Source organism: Erinaceus europaeus, chromosome 1 (assembly GCF_950295315.1).
Source record: "Erinaceus europaeus chromosome 1, mEriEur2.1, whole genome shotgun sequence".
Classification (NCBI taxonomy): Eukaryota; Metazoa; Chordata; class Mammalia; order Eulipotyphla; family Erinaceidae; genus Erinaceus; species Erinaceus europaeus.
Genome location: NC_080162.1, coordinates 74,708,390 through 74,731,278, shown reverse-complemented (window position 1 = coordinate 74,731,278; position 22,889 = coordinate 74,708,390). Strand labels below are relative to the sequence as shown.

Genomic DNA, 22,889 nt, shown 5'->3' with positions numbered 1-22,889 from the left:
CATGACTTGTCATTGTACATGGTCCACAAATAAGGGACCTCTCTCTACCTGCTTACCTGCTGAGCCACACCACGGGCCACATGATAGACATTTTTTTCCAAGGTTCCCCACTGACCTGACCAAGACTTTCTCTAAGATATTGTTTACCAGTCTTGGGTCAGTTCTTACTGCCAAATTCAGAACCTGTGCTATCATAATGAATCCTGAGCATTGCCTCTCTGCAAACTTAGGCAGAAAGGGCATAAGTTATGCGGAACATTGCCAGCAGATGTTGCTAGAGGTGACAGTGTCAGAGGACAGTGGGAATTGTGTATGTAGTAGTGTGCACTCTTGCTCCTCACATATAGGTTGGTCAGCATCCTGTGAGGAGAGCTGGTGGTGGGTGATCTGCTGCAGACATGAGTCTATTAGTAGCCTGGAAGCCCCAGATCTAGAGACTATGTTCTTGCATCCCTCCTAGGGCTTCACATCTACAAAGGGGTCCCAACTCTGCCTGGCCACCTGCCCTGTTGAGCTTCTAAGGGATGCTTTCTGCTTGCCTGCTGACCATAGGCCATCTCTGGCAAGGCCACCCAGCAAACTTCTTATGCATCCAATGAGGTCTGAACCCCAGTTTAGAGGAGACACTCCCGTTCTAAATGTATCCTTCTTTGGACAATTTCCAAAGAATACCCATTAACATTCTGTTTGCATCTTTATATTTCTTTCATATAAGCTTACTATTCTAAGCATTTATCTTTTTCAAAAAATATTTTCATTTATTTACTATTAGATAGAGACAGAGAAATTGAGAGGGGAAGGGGAGATAGAGAGCAAAAGAGACAGAGAAACACCTGCAGCCCTGCTTCATCACTTGTGAAGCTTCCCCCCCCCCACAGGTGGGGACCAGGGGATTGAACCCAGGTCCCTGCACACTGTAATGTGTGCACTTAACCGGGTACACCACCACCTAGCACCCCCCTTACTATTCTTTCCTTAATAGGAAAGAATCCTGAGCATTGCCTCCTTTCTGCAAACTTAGGCAGAAAGGGCCTAATAGGAAAGAATAGTAAGTTTACAATGCTGTGTTTACAATGCCGTGTGATTCTGGTTTGCTTTGTTTCTTTGTAGCATGCTATATATAATATGTTCTATATTATATTTACTCATTTTTCTGGTTTTTGTTTGTTTTTTACATAAAGGAATATCTCCTCTGTGAACCCAGTGACTTTGTTTTCCTCACTGCTGCATCCACAGAGCCTGGATTATTAGTACCAGCACACAGCAGACAATCAACACAGCACCACCATTGGCCAGAGCTGAGCAGTGCTCTGGTAAATAAATAAATAAATATTGACTGAATATAGGAGCAGCTTTGCTTTTGCTCAATACACCCCAACCAAGAATCCCTTCTCCTTCCTGCTTTTTTTTTTTTAAAGATTTTATTTATTTATTGATGAGAAATATAGGAGAAGAGAGAAAGAACCAGACATCACTCTGGTACATGTGCTGCCAGGGCTTGAACTTAGGACCTCATGCTTGAGAGTCAAGCACTTTATCCACTGCGTCACCTCCCAGACCACCCTGCCTTTTTCTAATCCTCCCTTTTCTTTAGGACCATAGCTCTAGCTCCTCCAGGAAGCCCTCCCCTGACTATCTGAGCCCTTGGAAAGTGGCTTATTCTTTCCCTACACTCACTACACTACCTAATTTGGGGCTGTAACAGACTTTATGACTCAGTGGCAGCTATAGACCAAGGCAGAGATTGAAGGCAGAAGAGAATGAACCAACTTTAATGGGGTTAAGGAGAGAGGAGTGGCCTCCACAGGCTCTGGGCCAGGGTGGGGCTGCAGGGATGTTGTGTCACTTCTTCCACTCCTTCTTCTCATAGTCCCAGCGGGAGGACAGGCCTTGCACAGGGTTGGCCTTCATATCCAAGATGCGCTGGAGCTGCTGGGCCTTCCACTCGTCCGTCAGTGTGATGGGCTTCTTAGGGAAGACTTGGGGAGGCACAGAGTGGAGACAAAACTGGTTCAAGAGCCTACCAGGCCCACCCCACCTCCCCTGGGCCAGTCACAGGTTTAGGGGGTCCTGCACAGAGGCACCCCTTCTACCCTCTCTGTCTTCCTACCAGATTCCCTCTTCTGGCTTCACTCCAGAAACCTCTGAGTTCTGATTTCAGCTCTGCCTTAGATTTGCTGTGGGAACTAGACTGCTGGCCTATCTTTATAGATTGTTTTTCTTTTTTAATTTCCTGAGGTGGAGGTGAAGGGTTTGGGGGGAGATCACCACTCTGGCATGTGCAGTGCCAGTGACTGGTCCCAGAATCTGATCGACCTCTCTGATATTACTACTGATATCCCTTCCTGAGCCTTAGTTACCTGATTTTCTCTGTGGCCAGTGTTAAGTGGAACACTGATTTTAAAATCTGCCTGGATCCAAATCCCAGCTCTACACTCTTGTGTTGTGTGATTTTAAATACATCCTTTGATCTCTCTGAGCCTCAGTTTCCTTACCTGCATGAAATAGGTCCTTTTGGGGGCCAGGCAGGAGCACACCAGGTTAAGCACACACGGCATGAAGTGCAGTGATGGGTGTAAGGATCTCTGTTCAAGCCCCGGCTGCCCTGCAGGGGGGTCACTTTACGGGCAGTGAAGCAAGTCTGCAGGTGTCTAACATTCTCTCCCCTTCTCTGTCTTCCCCTCTTCTCTTGATTCTGTCTGTCCTATTCAACAACAGCAGCAATAACAACAACAAGGGCAGCAAGGGCAACAAAAATGGGGAAAATGGCCTCTAGGAGCAGTGGATTTGTAGAGCAGATACTGAACCCCAATGATAACCCTGGAGGCAAAAAAAAAAAAAAGGCCCTCTCCACCATGCCGTGGGGAGGTGAATGAGTTCCTATTTGTAAACCAATCTGCGCTATGTAGGATAGATATTAAGCACATGGTAGATACTATAACTGTAATTATTGAGTTGCTTTCATTGGGAAGAATACAGGAAGAGATAGATGGTTTCTTTTGCTTCCTGAGGGGGTTGGAGTAAGGAGTGTTCACTTTTTTTTTTAAACATATTTATTTATTTTCCCTTTTGTTGCCCTTGGTTTTTTAAAAATTTTTTGTACTTATTATTGTTGTTGTTATTGATGTTGTTTGTTGTTGGATAGGACAGAGAGAAATGAAGAGAGGAAGGGGAAGACAGACAGGGGGAGAGAAAGATAGACACCTGCAGACCTGCTTCACCATTTGTGAAGCGACTGCCCTACAGTTGGGGAGCCAGGGGCTCCAACTGGGATCCTTACACTGGTCCTTGTGCTTCGTGCCACGTGTGCTTAACCCACTGCGCTACCACCCGACTCCCAGGAGTGTTCACTTTTTAAAAAATATTTATTTATTTATTCCCTATTGTTGCCCTTGTTGTTTTTATTGTTGTAGTTATTATTGTTGTTGTTGGATGGGACAGAGAGAAATGGAGAGAGGAGGGGAAGACAGAGAGAGAGAGAGAAAGATAGACACCTGCAGACCTGTTTCACCACTTGTGAAGTGACTCCCCTACAGGTGGGGAGCCGGAGGCTTGAGCTGGGATCCTTATGCCGGTCCTTGAGCTTTGTGCCATGTGCGTTTAACCTGCTGTGCTACCACCCAACTCCCAAGTGTTCACTTTTTAAATGAGGGCAGTACTCAGGCCAAAGACTGAAGCACTGATGGAAGAATTTTAGGTGCTTTGAAGTGTGGATCAGTAAAGACTTGGAAGCACTTCCAACACTACCCACATTTAACTTTCTGGCCCATCTGCCGCTGAGGCTGAGGAAGCCTGCCTAACCTCTACCCTGATACCTTCTAACCCAGTGATTGGTCAAGCAGACAAAGATCTTTATGGGCACCTATTAGTATCAAATACTGAGATGCACTAGAAAAATTCCCAGACTCTTTGTTTCCACCTTTATACAAAGTAGAGAAATTCTTACCAACTTCTACAAGAAGAAAGAAGATGAGGTCACCAGAGGTGAACTCAGCTGAGGTGGAGACTGCCAGCCATCCCCAATATCCTACGCCTATTTCCAGAGCAGTACTTTGCAAACAGGAGTGGGCAGCAGAAACACTAAAGGCTGTTCAAACAGATTGTTGGGCTCTACTCTCAAAGTATCTGGTTCAGAGTATGGCTGAGAATCTGCATTTTTAGCAAGATCCTGAGAGAAGCTGTTGGCCCAGGGCTCACACTATTTTTAAAAACATTTATTTACTAAAGATAAAGAGAGAGTAATTGGGCTGGGGAGACAGCATAATGGTTATGCAAACAGACTTTCATGCCTGAGGATCTAAGGTCCCAGGTTTAATCCCCAGCACCACTATAAGCCAGAGTTGAGCAGTGCTCTGGTCTCTATTTCTCTGTATCTTTCTCTCATTTAATTAAGTAACTAAATAAAAATTAAAAAAAGAGAGAGAGTAATTAAAAGAGAAAGTAAGGAGGGAAAGAGGGAGAAGGACAGAGAAAGAGAGAGGAAACCAGAGTACTACCCTGACATATGTGATGCCAGGGATCAAACTTGGGACCCATGCTTGAGAGTCCAGGCCTTTATTTACTGGCCTATCTCCCAGGCTACAGGTCACATTTTGAGAATAACTCTTCTGTAATAATAAAGTATGAGCTAGGCACGTGACAACCCAGCTAAACACTACATTTTCCAGCTCCCCATTGGCTAGATATGTTTGTGTTAATCATTACTAGCCAATAAACTATCAGCAAAAGTGACACATATGACTTCTGGACCTTCAAGAGGACCTTCCTCTCTTTCTTCTGGTTGGAACACAGGTTTTATGGGCAGGAGCTGAAGTGGCCATCTTGTATGTCAAGAAGGAAGCTGTGGGCGGGAGAGATACCATAGTGACAAAGCACCAGACTTGCATGCCTGAGGCTCAGAGGTTCAATCTCAGGTACCACCATAAGCCAAAATTGAGCAATGTTTTCACCTCTTCCTCTCCCTATCATAAAGAAATAAAGCTTTTGGGAGTTGGACTGTGGCGCAGCAGGTTAAACACACATGGCGCAAAGTGCAAGGACCGGCATAAGGATCCCAGTTCGAGCCCCTGGATCCCCACCTCCAGGGGAGTCGCTTCACAAGCAGTGAAGCAGGTCTGCAGGTGTCTTTCTCTCCCCCTCTCTGTCTTCCCCTCCTCTCTCCATTCCTCTCTGTCCTATCCAACAATGATGAGGAAATTAATAACAACAATAATAACAGCGACAACAATAAAAAACAACAAGGGCAACAAAAAAGGGGAATAAATAAATATTTTTCAAAAAGAAAAGAAACATTTTAAAAATTATTTTTGGGCTGGGGATACACAATAATGGTAATTCAAAAGACTTTCCTGTCTGAGGCTCTGAGGTCCCAGGTTTAATCCCCAGCACACCACAAACCACAGCTGAACAGTGCTCTGGTTTCTGTCTCTGTGTCATTCATTCTGTATCTCTCCTTAATTAAAATAAATAAAATATAAAAATTATTTTTTAAAAGGAGAAGAATAAGAAGACCAATAAGATAGTTCACCTGGGAGCATGCCTACTTTGTCATGGGCGACACCCAAGTTTGAGCCTCGTCCCCACCACACTGGGAGAAGCTTCAATACTATGGTGTCTTTCCCTTTATCTCACTTTATATCTGAGAAAGCCCACCCAGAGTAGAGTGATGACAAATGATGATGATAGAATTGTAAAATAAGAAGGAAGAAGTTGAATGTTACAGTTAGTAGAGCAACAAGACAAAAGGAGTCTGGTATTGCAGAGTCCTGTTTTCCCTAATACCTGACTACTTCTCTGGCCCTTGTTTGTGAGAGAGGAACAAGCCTTAAGTTCTGGTGTGTTGGGAGGCTTTGTTGTAGCAGCTAAAACCATATGCTGAAAAATTCACAGTCAATAATGACATTTAGTAATGACTCTATCCATGACGCTGTGCCAGGCACTGGCCTCCACCTCTCATTAGATCCTCACAAGAACTGTGACATGTGGGTACTATTGATTCTACTTTACAAATGAGGACATTGAGGCCCAGATGGGTAGTTCTTGTACTGCAACTAGGGCAGCTTTGTTTGTTTTACCCTTTGTGCTACATTTCTTTACGGGGACTTTCCAAAATTCTGTGAATGAGTGCCCACACGATTCCCCTATAGGAACTTGACAGGTGGTTGCAAGCACCATGGCATGGCCAGGGGTAATGCCACTCACCGTAGATCCGCTGCCACCAGATCAGCAGAGCTGTAAATCCCAAGAAGAAGAAGACACCTCCCATCACAGTCTTCCACTCATTGGAGCGGTGGTTCATCTCAGCAAAGGTCTCATGGAATTGGATCCGGTACACTGGAGGCAGGTGGGGTGAGGAAGAAAGCAGCCCAGATACATTCTAAGACCCTGGGCCAATACTTGGCTTTGGAGATTCCCTAGCCGCTACCCCACCCCACCCACATTCTAGTAGATGTTATTCATTTGATAAATTCTCTGTGTGTGTGTGTGTTTAGATTTTCTTTTTTCTTTTATTATTATCTTTATTTATTTATTGGATAGAGACAGCTAGAAATAGAGAGGGAAGGGGGAGATAGAGGAGATAAGAGGTAGAGACACCTGCTGTACTGCTTTACCACTCGCAAAGCTTCCCCCTGCAGGTAGGGATTGGGGGCTCCAGCCCAGTTCCTTCTGCATTATAATGTGCGTTCAATCAGGTGTGCCACCACTCAACCCCCTATTTGACAAATTCTTTTTTTAATATTTATTTATTTATTTATTCCCCTTTGTTGCCCTTGTTGTTATTATTATTGTTGTCGTCATCGTCGTTGGATAGGACAGAGAGAAATGGAGAGAGGAGGGGAAGATAGGGTGAGAGAAAGATAGACACCTGCAGACCTGCTTCACCGTTTGCGAAGTGACTCCCCTGCAGATGGGGAGCCAGGGGCTCAAACCGGGATCCTTACATTGGTCCTTGCGCTTTGCGCCACGTGCGCTTAACCTGCTGCGCTACTTCCTGACTCCTGACAAATTCTTATTGAGCATATACTATATACAAAGATGGCCAGCATCTGGTGACATAGTCTGATGAAAACTGTGGAGCTTACCAGGGGGAAGTAAGATAGACAATTCCTGGTATCCAGAAGTTTGCAGGGGAGGTGGCATTAAACTGAGGCTTGGAGGATCAAAGGGAGTTATGTTACATGGAAACAAGTACATAACAAAACAAAACAACCCTTCATTCCCAGCACCACTATAATCCAGAGCTGTGCAGTGCTCTGATAAAATAAAAATAGAAAAAAAAGAAAAAAATATTTCTTAATATTTATTTTTTATTTCCTTTTGTTGTCTTTGTTGTTTTGTTATTGTAGTTACTATTGTTGTTGTTGCTGTCGTCATTGTTAGATAAGACAGAGAAATGGAGAGAGGAGGGGAAGACAGAGAGGGAGAGAAAGATAGACACCTGCAGACCTGCTTGTGAAGGGACTGCCCTGCAGGTGGGGAGCCGGGGGCTCAAACTGGGATCCTTCCACTGGTTCTTGCGCTTTGTGCCACCTGTGATTAACCCACTGCGCTCCGCCCCCCCCCCCCCATTCCCAGAAAACAAAGATTTTTAGGTGGAGGGTAGGTAGCTTAATGGTTATGCAAAGAGTCTCTTGTGCCTGAGGCTCCAAAATCCAGGTTCAGTCCCCTGCGCCACCATAAACCAGAGCTGAGCAGTACAGTGCTCTGGTTTTTTTAAAAAAAAATTACCAAATTAAAACAACCCTGAGCCAAGAAGTGGTTTTATGTCGCGTGCAAGACCCAGGTGCAAGCCCTATCACACTGAACCTTACCCTCTCCCTCAGCCTCTCTGTCTCACTGTTTCCATCTGGAAAAGTCAGCCCAGAGCAGTGAAGTCCCAGAAACTGGAAAGGGGTGGGGGAAAAAAAAGAAGGGAAGAAATATAAAGAAAGGAAGGAAAGAAGAAGAGGAGAAAGTGGTTCCAGAAAGGGTTGGATGAAGGCCAGTGTGGCTGGTGAAGAGGGATCTAAAGAGAAGATTCAGCAAGTGAGACATCTACTGGAAGCAGAATACACAGAACCTTGCTGGCCATGGTGAGGAAACTGGATTCATCTCTAAATGAGGAGGCATGACTAAACCATGCTTTTATTTAACTCAGACTTATCAGGACTGTTCCTTACCTTTGCTTTCATCACACTATAGTGCTATTTTTATTTATCTGTTTTCCTATCTGTTGTTTAGCTTGCCTACTTGACTACACATTTCAGAGGAACAAGGATTCTGTTCACTATTAATAGTCCCAACACTGACAGTAGTATTCAGCACATAGTAGACTCTTGATTCTCATTTTCAGAATGAATGAGTAAATTAATATACTGCTGGAGATTTCAAGAGAAATCAAACAAGGTAACTGCCCTCAAAAAGATCAAGCCCAGAATGTGAGGCAATGGGTAGAGCTTTGGACACTTAACTTGAAATCCTAAGTTTGATCCCTGGCATCACATCTGCCAGAATGATGCTTTTGTTCTTTCTCTCTCTCTCTCTCTCATAAATAATTTTTTAAATAAAAAAAAATAAGAGGGGCTGGGTGATGGCACACTTGGTTGAGCTCACGTGCCATAAAGCACAAGGACCTGGGTTTGAGCCCTTGGTCCCCATCTGCAGGGGGAAAGCTTTGAGAGTGGTGAAGCAGGGCTGCAAATGTCTCTCTGTCTCTCTTCCTCTCTATCTCCCCCATCTCTCTCAATTTCTGGCTGTCTCTATCCAATAAACAAAGATTTTTTTAAAAAAGACATCTAGGGAACAGCCATTCTAGCAAAGGGGACTGCTGGTGGACAGGCCTATGGCAGTACATGACGTGTTCAAGAAAAGAAGATAGTGTGGTCCGGTAGGTGGCGCAGTGGATAAAGCATTGGACTCTCAAGTATGAGGTCCTGAGTTTAATCCCAGGCAGCACATGTACCAGAGTGATGTCTGGTTCATTCTGTCTCTCCTCCTGTCTTTCTCATTAATAAATAAATAAAACATTTAAAAAAATAGCAAAGAAGATAGAGTTAGGGGGTTGGAGGGTGGTTCCCAGGGAAGGGTGGGTGGAGATGAAGGCATATGTGGCCAGGAAAACAGTATGAACAAAACCAGCTGGGTGTGAGAAGAGCAGGACACATTTAGAGAATAGCAAGGAACATTGAGTTTCTGAGACAGAAGAGGCAGGGATAAGAATCTTACATGTCAGGCATAGGTCTAAACTTGAAGCTCTTCGACTTTTCTGTGACCCTAAAACAGCTCCATCTTCTCCATGAAGCTCCTCTGTCAGGGATTCACTCTTTTCAACTAAGCCTCTACCAGAACAATCATTCCGTCCAAGTGTCTGTGACTTGACTTATATCATAAGCATCAGTGTTAAGTATCACCTACAACTCCTATGTGCTCTGGCACCAGAGATGTAACTCTGTGGTAGAGCATAAACCTTGCCTGTTTGAAAATGAGGGTGACACCAAAACACAAAAACAGAGTCAAGCAGCCCTCAGGCATGGGTCCTGGTTTCACCACTACTTGGCTCTGAAACAAATCACCTGTCTGGGTCTCTGTTTTCTCATCTGTGAGATGGGGTAATGTCTATCTCACAAAGCTAATGTGACATGAAGTGGATCATGCAGGTCACATGTTATACATGTTCCAGGGACCCAGTAAGCACAGAGTTGGTCACTATATTGCTAATTGCTATTACTAATTTTTTTTGAGCCACACAGCTGCCTAGGGTGACACCTTCACTGTTAGACCAACGGTATTTGCCATGTGAAAGAGCAAAGTGCAGAAGAGAGGATGGGGGGAGGGACCGCATGCCACGGCAGGCTGGGAAAGCACACCTGACCCTGTTCACAGAGGTGCCGGCTAAAAAAGGGACTGACTTTTCTTCTCTTTTTTTGTTTTTGTTTGGAAGTTTTTGAATGTCATAGTGTGTGTGTAGTTCTTTGTCAGTACACTAAGTTAATATGAAAATAAACAGCTGAATGAAAACCAAAGCTAGAAGCAGAGGAACTGTTTTTGGTGTTAGCAAGACATTCAAGTAGGTGGTACAGATTGAGGCAATCAGGTTAAGCATCAAAAGGAATCTGAATTTCCAGAAGGCAGAAATTGGAGTTGGAGGGGGCGCTGGGAACGGAGGATGGAAAACTAAGACAGGGGAGTGAAGAAACCAGGCCAGCCAGCAATAAGGAAGGGCCACGGTCTCAACACTGCCACTTATAATAGTCAGATTCAGTTGTTGGCCGAGCTCGGAGGTTTTACTCTAAATCACCAAGGTTCCATTACTTCTTTAGTATGAGGGGGTTACATGGCAATTAAGGGAATTATCCCTGGGGCCCATTTGCAGGTTTTGCCTCCAGGCTCTACCACTCTCTAGCTGTATGCCATCTCAAAGATCCTCACTGCTCTGAACCAACTGTGAACTAACAAGAGAACCTCCCTCCACACTTGCACCCTTTGTGGTGAATATGCAGTGACATTAGGTTATTTTGCTGTGTGTGTGTGTGTGTGTGTGTGTGTGTGTGTGTGTGTGTGTGTGTACACTCATGCGCGCATAACAGTCAGGAGGAGTTAAAGAACAGAGAGGGCAGTGTATATTTCTCAAGTGGAAGGAGAGGAGGCCAAGCTGCTACAGAGACTGAGAGAAAGAGCCAAGAGGGCTGGAAATTTGAGCTCCTGTGGACTCATGTAGTGGGAGCCTGACTTACTCACAAAGCCTGGCATTGTAGTGAGTGCTCAGTAGAGAGCTGTAGAATCAATGGGTGACCACACTGTCTCTTGGACTTTGCGAAAACTGTGTGGTTATATGGGGTGGGGTGGGGTGGGGTGGGCACAGAATGGTGGTGGTGGGTTTGGTGACTTATACACACTGTGTGGGTATGAAATCCTACTCCGGGTATCTTACTATTTTATAAAACAATGTTAAATCATTAATAAAAGAAAGGCATGAGCTTCTTCTCACCAGAAATCCCCTGAAATGCTGGAGGTTAGCCTGGTTCCTCCTCTAAATATCAGAATCAGTCTAGACAGTGGTGGGGCAGGACTAATAGGCTCACATTCTTTCTGCTTCCTAGGTTCAGGCTCCTGTTCCCACCCCCTACCCACCTCAGCTGCTTCTCTGTTCTGCCACCTCCAAAGTACTTGGTGATCCCATAGACCTTCGTGCCCTCCTACTTCCACATTCCTCACTGCAGCCTCATCCACACCATTCCAGACCAGCTGGACAGGCCCCTGCTGGAAGGTCCACCAGGATTCCCTGCCTCTTGCTTTGCACATAGCTTACCCTCACACATGCCATGTAGCCCAACAACCTGGGTCTGTGCTTGTTGCCACACTGGACTGGACACCTAGTATCTGGGGAACTCACCTCTATGTCTCCAGCATTGTCCAGTGTCAGAGTGTGACAGGTGGGTGAGGGAGGGAAAGAGCGAATGAATGTCACCCCCTCAGGTATGCATTCAGTGCTTTGAGGGTCTCTGGCTGTCTTGGTACAGGCTCTCTGCCCATAACTGCCTAAAAGACCATCCTTTTCTCCCTTTATTTATTTATTTGCTTGGACCTCACATTCTTGGGCTGATTTTTCATTCAGCTAGAGAGAGAGAGAGAAAGAGAGAGTGAGCAAGAGAGAGAGACAGACAGACAGACAGACAGACCACAGTACTGGAGCCTTCCCATGCTTTGTGATGCCTAGGCTCAAACCAGGGCTGCACATTTAGCAAGGGCCACACCCTACCCAGCTAACTATCTCTCTGGTCACAACAAGTGCTCCCTCCCCTCCTCTCTCCTCCCCCTCCTCATCTCTCCTTTTCTTCCCCTTCCTTTTTTATCACTGCCTTAGGATGACTTTTTCACATAGTATGGGAGAGAGGAGAGACACCACAGCACTAAAGTTTCCTCTAGTGCTGTAGTGCTCCCTTGCGGTTTGTTGGGTGCTCCCAGCTGAGCTATTTCACCAGTCCCAGAGACTTCTTTTCAAAGTCACCCCCAGCCCAATCTCCCCAAGCAGCCCTCCTGAGACCTACAGGCCACCTTCTCAGCATGGCTCAGCTGGGTCCAGCTTCCTTTCTCCTTTTCTTTCAGGGCCCGCTGTTCAGTGTTGAGCTCTGTGCAGAAGGGAGCCTCTGGCATGGGGTAGGAGCGCTGGGCATGGTAGTTGGTGTAAGGAGGCATCTTCCTCTTGCTGTGGGCTGTGTGTACAAGGGAAAAGTTGAGTTCAGGCTGCCTGTGGACATGCCAACTCCAACCATGTTAATAAGATAGGCTGTGTTTATTGAGCACTTACTGTATGCTGGGAGCCAGACTAAAGCTTTCAGATTTTTTTTAAGATCATATTTATTTATTTATGAAGAAGATAGGTGGAAAGAGAGAAAGAACCAGACATCACTCTGGTACATGTGCTGTCAGGGACTGAACTTGGGACCTCATGCTTGAGAGTCCAGTGCTTTATGCACTGTGCCACCTCCCAGACCACTCAGATGAGTTTTTATTCCACATGACTATGAGCCAGGTGATGCTATTATCTTCATTTTACAGATGAAGAAACTGAGCAACTATGTGACTTCCTGAGGCTGACAGAGCAAGAAGGAGCAGGGCCCAGGCTGCAGTTCAGTCTCTCTGGCTTCATGCCCTGTGCTCTCTGGGAAATCTGAGGCGAGGAGGGCATTTAGGTAGAAGTGAAGCCTGGCCAAAGGCTCAGCAAGGTGAACCTGAGGTCACAGACATGAATCTGCTCTGCACAATGTAAAGCACTAGCCATGTGCCTTACAAGGGTGGTCGGGGCATGGCTTTGGGACCAGCTGAGCTTGAACCCCAAACCCACCCCACCCCCAGTTTCAATAGGCCTCTTCATCTCACTATGTTTCCATGTCCACATCTGGAAAGTGGGGATAACAAGAGACTCCATCACACACTGTTGTGGGAAGCTCCAAGGTAATGAATTATTAACACACCAAGACCTTAGGGGTGTGGGGCCTGGGGGTTAGATTCTCAGAAAAGATGGCTTTGCTGCTGGTTTCCATTCCTGGAAGATTTCCCTGGTGGCAAAACCCTTGAGGACCCTGTGAATGGGTGTCCAGGGTGCCCAGAACAAGGGTGGGTACGAGGGGAGTCTCAGTGACACATCTTCTGTTTACTGTCAGTAAAGATGCCCAGAGGAACTGGTTTGGGGCCAGGGGTTCTGGCTCTTTTAGTCTTGAGGTCTCTTGGGCTCAGTTTGTTCATCTGAGAAATGGAGGTAACAGTATAGCAGTGCAGCAGCCAACTCTAAATATATTCATCCGCACAAAACTTATCACAGCTTGAGGCACCATAGCAAAGACTCAATAAACATTAACTTTGTTATTATTCTTTGAAGGTCAGGAAGGCCTTTTCCTATCTGGTTGAAGTCTCTCCCACTTTAGGCCTCTTTCTTCTGACTACCACTAACCTCAGGGCCTGGAAAGGAAGAACCGGGGTGCAAGCTAATTGTCTGCACCTTCCACTGTAGAACACTGAGGTCTTAGGGGCCTGAGGTTTGGGAGTCAGGTCCTACTCTGGTTTCTCTTCAGATCGCATAAATCTTTCCCCTTTTACTAAAGATTTCCATGGGGAGTCAGGTCCTGAGGGGGCTGTTGTCTGCTCACCCAAAGAGCTCCATTTCCTGGAGGACCTGGCCCAGAACCAAGGAGTAGGGCTATGGAAAATGGTTTCAGGGTAGGGCAGCTTGGAAAGGAAAAAGGGCAGACTGGAGACAGAACCCCTTCTTCTAGTCTTGGAGTTAGGCAAGGGAGGGGGAGGGTGTCCAAATCTTACCAGTGCCTTCTGAACTGTGTACCCCTCGCATTCCAAGTTCTCCTTTCTTCCACACCAAGTTCCAAGCAGCTCTGAAGAACATCTTGGGGGTGAGGGGTTGGGGGTTGGGGTGAGCGGAGTTGTGGATGATTCCTGACCCTACATGGTCCTCTCTCTACCCCTCAGGACTCAGATTAAGAAACTCTTTTTTACCAGGGTGGTAATGGGGCCTAAGGATATCCCCATCCAAGGAGGGAAACACAATGACAGTCTGGGTCAGGAGGGAACAGGTCCTGGGATGAGCCTCTCTTCCCACAGGGCCATCTGCCAACGTCTCAGCACAGACCACACGCCTGCCCCCAGCCTCCCCCCTAATTGACTGCCTACGTGCAGCTGGGAGCCTACTCTGCTGGGTCTGGTTGTGGAAGGGGACAGTCTGAGCCCACACCCACTGCAAGGGAGTCTCTGCGTCTGGCACCAGTGGGGGTGGGGAGAGGTCTTGAGAGAAGAACAGGGACCAAATTGGGTCAGTGGGAGGAAGAGGAGCACATGTCTGGGGAGAAGAAGGGGTGTCCCCATTCTGGGGTTAGAAAAGGCCCCAACATCTTGGGAGATCTACACCCAATAATTAGAGAGACATAACACTAACTGTGGTAAGTGGGGGGGGGGTGTCCCACATCTAGAAGGAGCAGTTCCCATCAGTGCTAAGTGGGTGACAGTCCCACATAGGAGGAGGAAAGAGATAGCACCCCATCAGTGGACATCAGTGCTGTACTGTAACCTGCCAGAAGCCCTTGCAAAGCTCCGCTACAGCACAGACCACTCACTCACCTCCAGGCTCAGCAGCAGCAGGAGCTCAACCCACGTCAGCTAAACCAGTAATAAGGGAGAGACTGCCAAGGAGTAACTGTAATGGAGAACTGAACAGGCTGTGAGTGGCCAGAGCATCCGCCCCCTGGCCCGCCTCCCGCTGGCCCGCCTCCCGACCATCCCACAGCCTCTCTAGGGCTGCCCCTATGTGGGAACATCCTGCCTCCCAGGGGCGTGGGAGCGCCCAGGCCCTGTCCCTGGGGAAGTCACAGCTCCCTTAACCCCACCCCTTCACCTAGGAAGAAGGACTGCAGAGTGACTCCCTCTCTCAATTTTTCTACCCACCCGCTCATAATCAGGGGTCCTGACAGCATGACAGTACTCTGTCAGCGGGCTATGTGTCCTGTGTAGGCCCAATCTTCTTCTGAGTTGGGTGTTCCTAGAAGCTACCTCCATCCCTTTGTTCACTGCTATTCCTTTCACCTGGATTGCTGTCTTAGAGCCTCTACAAAACAAGGATTTCACACGAAGACTTTCCAGAGCAGGCCCAGTGCTTCTTGCTCTAGAAAACTTACAGGGTGGTCAGGAGATGGTGCAGTGGATAAAGCACTGGACTCTCAAGCATGAGGTCCCAAGTTCAATCCCTGGCAGCCCATGTACCAGAGTGATGTCTGGTTCTTTCTCTCTCGCCTCCTTTCTCATTAATTAATAAACAAAATTAAAAAGAAAGAAAGGAAGGAAGAAAACTTACAGGCACCCGGAATCTGGGTGCTGGCCTGTGGTACACCACCAGGCTCCCATGTCCCCAGACTCAGTGAGAAGCAAAGAAATCCTGCCTCTGCTTTCTGTGTGCTCATCTAGGCTCAGTTCACCACATGGAATATCAGGCACTGGGAGAATCTTCTGTGGTGTTCTGTCTCTCTCTCTCTCTCTTTCCTTATATATATGAACAAGTTGACCTAAAGCTGTGAAGCCTCAAGAATGACAAAACAAACAAGCAAACAAAAATACTCCTCTGGGAATCAGGTGGTAGTGCAGCGGGTTAAGCACAAGGACTGGAGTGAAGATCCCAGTTCGAACCCCCGGCTCCCACCTGCAGGGGAGTCACTTCACAAGCGGTGAAGCAGGTCTGCAGGTGTCTATCTTTCTCTCCCCTCTCTGTCTTCCCCTCCTCTCTCCATTTCTCTCTGTCCTATCCAACAACAACGACAGCAATAACAACAATAACAATAACCACAACGATAAACACGGGCAACAAAAGGAAATAAATATTAAAAAAAAAACCTCTAATGTTCAAATCTGACTGCTGTGACTTTCTGATGTTCAAATCTGACTGCTCTGAGCTCCTCTTTTCTTTTCTATAAAACGAAGCTAATGGGGGTCAGGTGGTGATGCACTCGGTTGAGTACACACTTTATTATGCGCAAGGACCCAGGTTCAAACTCTTGCTCCCCACCCAAGGTGGGGAGCTTCACCAGCTGTGAAGCAGGTCTTCAGGTATCTCTCTTTCTCTCTCCCTTTCTTTTTTAAAATTTTTTAATTAAGTTTTTTTTTTGAGAGAGAGAGATGCAGAGAGAGACACACAGAGAGAAACACCAGAGCACTGCTCAGCTCTGGCTTCTGGTTGTATGGGGGATTGAACCTGGGACTTAGGAGCCTCAGGCATGAGAGTCTGTTTGCATAAACATTATACTGTCTCCCCTGCCCTCTCTCTCCCTTTCTATCTTCCCATCTCTTCTCAATTTCTTTCTGTCCTATCTAATAAAAAATAAAGGGAAAAAATGAATAAAAGGAAAAAATGGCCACCAGGAGTGGTAGATTTGTCATGCAGGCATTGAGCCCCAGTGTTATCCCTGGTGGCAATGAGAGAGAGAGAGAAAGAAATAAAGAAAGAGAAGTAGAAAGAGAAAGAGAGCAAGAGAGAGAGAGTTAATGGGACTCTGCATTGGCATGACTGGTAAATGGTATAGGGGTGTGAAGACACCTGTTTGAGCCCCTGGTCCCCACATTCAGTGGGAGAAGCTTCAGGTGTGGTAGAGTGGACTGTAGTTTTTTCTCTCTCTCCTCTTCTATTACCATGTTTCTCTCCATCTCTATCAAAATTTTAAAAAAATTAAGTAAAGTAGCAACCAATAGCACAGCTATGTATATACAAGATACTGGGTACTGTACAGCAAACCCTAACAAAAGGACTTTTCAAAGTTAACCCAATTACCAAATAATGTGATGATAACATTAACTATCGATTGTCTTTTTGAACACTAAGACAGCAGGAACCTCACATCTCCACTATAGAGCCTCTACTTCCCCCAGTAGATAGGGCCCACTTTCCCGTATGCGTCTTCCAATCCATACCAAATAACATTGCATCTGCCGATCACAGCCTAACCAACACAACGATTGCCACCTCAACATGCTTCACTTCAGACTGTGTCCAGAGACTACACGTGTGGAATGACAACCCTTCAGCTTCATTACTCGGGTGAGACCTTTCCTTTCATAGTATACTCTAATTCCATCTCAGGTGGTTCACTTTCTAACAAAGTCCCAAAACCTAGATATAGACCAGTTTCTGTGAGAGAGAGCATATGTTCACATGTATCCATAAACTATTGCAAAATATATACCTGAAAGCAGAAGTACACTAGAGTTTGCAGTGAGTATCCCCCTAACACTTCCTCTCCACTATTCCAAGCTTTGGGTCCATGATTGCTCAACAATTTGTTTGGCTTCGTATGTTAACTCTTTTCAGTCACCAGGTTCCAGATGTCATCAGGATGCCGGCCAGGCTTCCCTGGACTGAAGACCCCACCAATGTGTCCTGGAGCTCCGCTTCCCCAGAGACCCACCCTACTAGGGAAAGAGAGAGGCAGACTGGGAGTATGGACCGACCAGTCAACACCCATGTTCAGCAGGGAAGCAATTACAGAAGCCAGACCTTCTACCTTCTGCAACCCACAATGACCCTGGGTCCATGCTCCCAGAGGGATAGAGAATGGGAAAGCTATAGGGGGAGGGGGTGGGATATGGAGATTGGGCGGTGGGAATTGTGTGGAATTGTACCCCTCCTACCCTATGGTTTTGTTAATTAATACTTTCTTAAATAAAAAAAAATTAAGTAAAGTAAAATTTTAAAAAGGGTGGTCTGAGAGGTGGTGCAGTGGTAAAGCTTTGGACTCTCAAGCATGAGGTCCTAAGTTCGATCCCCAGCAGCACATGTGCCAGAGTGATGTGTGGTTCTTTCTCTCTCCTCCTCTTTCTCATAAATAAATAAAATCTTAAAAAAAAAAATTTTAAAGGAGTTAATGGTGTCCAGTAGGTGACTCAGTGGCTAGAGTGTTGGATGTGGATAAATGAAGTCTCCAGTTCAGTCTGCAGCATCATGTAAATAAGTAAATAATTTTAATAAATGTAAATAAGTAAATAAATAATTTAAAGGGACATATTTATTATCTACTATTAAACAGATTAAATGCATATGGCTATAGAACCAAAAGAAAACACAGCTCTGCCCTTACAGGAATTACAGTCAAATTTCAAGCTGAGAGAAAAAGGCCTATGCAAAGTCGCAAAGGCAGAATAACACAGGAGTGTTTAAAGAACAGTGAAAACCATCTTGGGGTATAATGGACAAAGGGGAGAGCTGGACCACCAAACAAGACCTAAAGGACCATTATGAGCCTTTTGAATTTTATTCTAAGCAAGATGATGGGCTGAATGATAGTTCACCTGGTAGGGTATGTACCTTGTCATGCACATGACCTAGATTCACAATGAGGTACCACTTGGATGTGCCACAGAACTAGGGGACAGTCCAGTGCTGTGGTGTTTCTCCCTCTTTCTCTGTCTCCATGTCTCTATATACTTAACTATCTGAAATTTAAAGGATTTAAGACTAGGCCCAAGGGTAATGAAATTACATATGCATGGCACCATAGTACAAGAAAAAAAAATAAGGAAGAAGCACACATAGTACTAAGTGCAAGAAAGAAAGAAGGAAGCCACCAAAGGTGGAGGGGGAGGGTGGTGATGTAGCTATGTGAAGCAGAAGTCTTATTCAGTAAATGTGGCCTGATCTTGTCAGAACATTGATTATGCATTAATAGATGAAGGCTGTAGGCCCCTTCTGGAGCCTGGGGCTAGAGTATTCTAGGCTCCCCAGTTCTGTTCCTTGAGGTAAAGTCAGCCCCACACTCTGAGTTTCTGAAGTGTGGGGAGGCCATAGTCTGGAGGAAGGAGCTCAGTCCCTGGGGCAGAGAGCCTAGAAGGTCAGGGATTAGGGGTCGAGCAGTAGCTCAGTGGGGTAAGTGCATGTGGTGAAGTGCAGGGACCGGCTCAAGGAATCTGGTTAGAGGCCCTGGCTCCCCACCTGCAGGAGGTCGCTTCATGGGCAGTGAAGCAAGTCTGCAGGTGTCTATCTTTCTCTCCTCCTCTCTCAGTCTCCCCTCCTCTCTTGATTTCTCTCTGTCCTATCCAACAACAACAACAGCAATGACAACAACAATAATAATAACAACAAGGGTAACAACGAAGGCAACAAAATAGGAAAAATGGCCTCCAGGAGCAGTGGATTCATAGTGCAGGCACCGAGCCCCAGCAATAACCCTGGAGGCAAATAAATAAATAAGAAATAAAAAACTAAAAAAAAGAAGGGCAAGAATTCAGGGGGAAGGTGCTAGAGATGCCCAAAGTGACGTCGGTCACCTCCATAATGGACTTCAGCAACAACTGTCACAGCTAGTGAGAAGACAGCCAGGGAGACTCTGGGATCTCCAAGACACTCTTTAACTCAAAAGACCACACTTGGAGTGTTGGACACCTTCTGGCTGCTTACTCCTTGGAACTGCTCCTCCCCCTTTGCCATCACCAGGGAATTCCAGATTTAGGAGACACTCCATCTGACCCCTGCCCCCCCCACGACCATCTTTTTTTTACTTATAAAATGGAAACATTGGGGAGTCGAGCGGTGGCGCAGCAGGCAAGCGCACGTGGCGCAAAGCACAAGGACCATGGAAGGATCCCGGTTCAAGCTCCCTGTAAGGGAATCACTTCACAGGCAGTGAAGCAGATCTGCAGGTGTCTATCTTTCTCTCCCTCTCTCCGTCTTCCCCTCCTCTCTCGATTTCTCTCTGTCCTATCCAACTATGACATCAGCAACAACAACAATAAGAACTACAACAATAAAAAACCAAGGGCAACAAAAGGGAATAAATAAAAAAATTTTTTAATGGAAACATTGACAAGACCATAGGATAAAAGGGGTACATTTCCCACATTGCCCACCCCCAGAGCTCCATCTCCAATTTCCTCCCTTGATAGCTTCCCTATTCTTTATCCCTCTGGGAGTATGGACCCAGGATCATTGTGGAGTGTAGAAGGTGGAAGGTCTGGCTTCTGTAACTACTTCTCCACTGAACATGGGCATTGGCAGGTCGTTCCATACTCCCAGCCTGTTTTTCTCTTTCCCTAGTGGGCTGGGATATGGGGAGGCAAGGCTCCAATACGCATGGTGGGATTATCTGCCCAGGGAAGTCCGCTTGGCATCATGGTGTCATCTGGAACCTGATGGCTGACAAAGAGTTAAGATATAATGCAGAACAAATTATTGATGAATACACACGACCATCTTAACCTGTGTGTGTCCTGAAGAGCAGCCCTCTGTACAGAGGACAGGGGAGACCTTCCTTCAAAGAAGACTGGGGCAGAGCTTGTGTCTTGTGAGAACCTTACAAGCAGGGGGCTGGGCGGTAGTGCAGTGAGTTAAGTGCAGGTGGTGCAAAGTGCAAGGGCTGGCCTAAGGATCCCAGTTCGAGTCCCGGCTCCCTACCTGTACTGGAGTCGCTGAAGCAGGTGTGCAGGTGTCTGTCTTTCTCTCCCCCTCTCTGTCTTCCTCCCCTCTCTCCATTTCTCTCTGTCCTATCCAACAACAATGACATCAGTGGCAACAATAGTAATAACCACAACAATGATAAAACAACAAGAGCAACAAAAGGGGGAAAAATGGCGTCTGGGAGCAGTGGACTCATGGTGCAGGCACTGAGCCCCAGCAATGACCCTGGAGGAAAAAAAAAAAAAACTTTACAAGCAGGCAGGTGACCAGAGTGAGTGGCTGATTTCTGTGATCTAGTTGTGATATGCTGGGTAGCCAAGCAGCACCAAGCATTTCTAGGCTTGTTTCTCCATCTGTCAAAGGCCCTCTTGAGGAAAAGCGTTTGGGAAATGGGACCCTCTGTTCTGACCTACTCTCTCCCACCCGCCTCTGTGGGAACCCAGATATGCAGCGAAGCTGTGATGAGGAACAGCTGTTGAGGAAACCGGCCTTCAGAACTGAGGATGATGGGGTGGAGACAGGACCTTGGTAGCTCCGAGCAGAGAGAGGACCCTGTCAGATGCAGAGCAGTGGCAAGAGGTTCTGAAGCTGGGGATAGGTGGACTCTCTCCCATGACAGGTCACTCAGAGATCTTGAGATGAAGGAAAAGGTGTCTTCCCAAGAGAACCTTACTGGGCGGCATGGATAGGACCTTACAGGCCAGGCCACTCATCACCATTCAGGCACTTGGCACCTCACAGGCCCCATCTCTGGACTCTTGACTTAAAGGGGCTACTGAAGAGGATGCAGAACCTGAAGAAAAAAGCATAAAAATGTGTTGGACAAAGCTTCATGGTCCATGCTAGCAGGGTGGGGAGCTCCTAGTACATTCTTTTTTATTTGTTTGTTGGTTTTGTAGTGCAGGAGCCTTGCACATGAACAATTTCCTTGCTTCTGAGCTTTATTTATTTATTATTTTTTTAACCAGAGCACTGTTCAGCTCTGGCTTATGGTGGTGTGGGGGATTGAACCTGGGACTTTGGAGCCTCAGGCATGAGAGTCTGTTTGCATAACCATTATGCTATCTACCCTCTGCCTTTTTTAAAAAATTATTTATTTATTTATTTATTCCCTTTTGTTGCCCTTGTTGTTTTATTATTGTAGTTATTATTGTTGTTGTTATTGATGTCATTGTTGTTGGATAGGACAGAGAGAAATGGAGAGAGGAGGGGAAGACAGAGGGGGAGAGAAAGACAGACACCTGCAGACCTGTTTCACTGCTTGTGAAGCGACTCCCCTGCAGGTGGGGAGCTGGGGACTCGTACCGGGATCCTCATGCTGGTCCTTTTGCTTTGCGCCACGTGCATTAACCCACTGCACTACCGCCTGACTCCCTTTTTTTTTTTTTAAAGAGAGAATGACAACACTAAACTAACACACTACACTCAAGTTTCCTTCAATGTGATGGGGGCTGGGTTTGAAACTGGATGGTGTGCGTAACAAAGAAGCATACTAAGCCAAGTGAGGTGTCTGGATTACTCTGGGATGGCTTTTTCATTCTTTTTATTTCACAGAGAGATGGGGAGACACCACAGCACTGGAAAAGCATCATGATACGCCCATGTGGTACCAGGGCTGGAACCTGGCCACATGCATGGCAAGGCACTTGCCCTAGCAAGTGAGTGATCTCCTATCTCACCCACTCACATGATCCTGCCTGAGAAAACTTTCATGTAGCAACACACCTGTTTCTCACCCACAAATCTGGGCTTTGATCTACAAACAGGTTTATCAGTAATTGAGCTCCCAGCAATATCTCCAAGCCTATGTTCTCTTTTACAATGTAACCTTGACTCTCCTTCCATTGAGTTGTGAAGTCTGTGCCTCCCATTCCTTGGGGATATCCATACCTTCTGTGAGAGTCTTAAACATAGTGAAGCCTGGGAGATGACGCAGTGGATATGGCATTGGACTTTCTAGTATTAAGTTCCAAGTTTAATCCCCAGGCTTGTGCCAGGGTGATGCTCTGGTTCTCTCTCACAAATAAAAACATTTAAAAAAATAATTAAAGCTTTATAAAATTGAATAAAGATTTAAGAAAAAGAATTAAACAATGACAGTGAAGCCAAATGTGGCCCATTCACTGCTGGGTGCCACAGAAAGTCAAACACTGTGGTCCAGTAGGTGGCGCAATGGACCACATTGGACTCTCAAACATGAGGTCCTGAGTTCGATCCCCAGCAACACATGTGCCAGAGTGATGTCTGGTTCTTTCTTTATCTCTCCTCCTATCTTTCTCATAAATAAGTAAAAATCTTTAAAAGAAAAGAAAGCCAAGCACTCATACCAGCTTTTGTAAAAAAGGGAAAAGTGGTAGTCCAGGAGATGGCACAGTGAATAAAGCATTGGACTCTCAAGCATGAGGTCCTGAGTTCAATACCCAGCATCACATGTACCAGAGTAATGCTCTGGTTCTCCTTCTCTCTCCCCTCCTAT

At 46.1% G+C, this 22,889-nt stretch overlaps 1 protein-coding gene and 1 pseudogene across 4 annotated transcripts; one reads left to right on the top strand and one right to left on the bottom strand.

Annotated features, from left to right (window-relative positions):
* Positions 1-1,744: 1,744 nt before the first annotated feature.
* Positions 1,745-20,470, bottom strand: LOC103113500 (cytochrome c oxidase subunit 4 isoform 2, mitochondrial). 4 transcript variants are annotated; one of them, XM_060188052.1, is made up of 7 exons: positions 20,411-20,470; positions 14,605-14,693; positions 13,795-13,876; positions 12,027-12,191; positions 6,202-6,333; positions 2,496-2,619; positions 1,745-1,979 (listed from the first exon to the last, which is right to left on the bottom strand). In XM_060188052.1, the coding sequence occupies exons 3-7, from the start codon at positions 13,874-13,876 to the stop codon at positions 1,970-1,972; spliced, it is 513 nt and encodes a 170-aa protein (XP_060044035.1). In that variant the 5' UTR covers positions 14,605-14,693; positions 20,411-20,470; the 3' UTR covers positions 1,745-1,969. The 4 variants fall into 4 exon arrangements, with proteins under 4 accessions (XP_060044035.1, XP_060044030.1, XP_060044026.1 ...); XM_060188047.1 differs by having other exon boundaries at positions 2,496-2,605; XM_060188043.1 differs by lacking the exon at positions 2,496-2,619 and having other exon boundaries at positions 20,411-20,449.
* Positions 13,532-13,615, top strand: LOC132542655 (U5 spliceosomal RNA; annotated as a pseudogene).
* Positions 20,471-22,889: the final 2,419 nt, after the last annotated feature.

Coding starts and splice junctions, on each gene's coding strand:
- LOC103113500 (XM_060188047.1), bottom strand. CDS start 13,876: ATGTTCTTCAGAGCTGCTTGGAACTTGGTGTGGAAGAAAGGAGAACTT. Junction 6,334..12,026: donor CCATGCTGAGAAGGTGGCCT/GTAGGTCTCAGG, acceptor ACCTGCCTCCAG/TGTACCGGATCCAATTCCAT. Junction 2,606..6,201: donor CTGGTGGCAGCGGATCTACG/GTGAGTGGCATT, acceptor ACCCCCCTGCAG/GGCAGCCGGGGCTTGAACAG.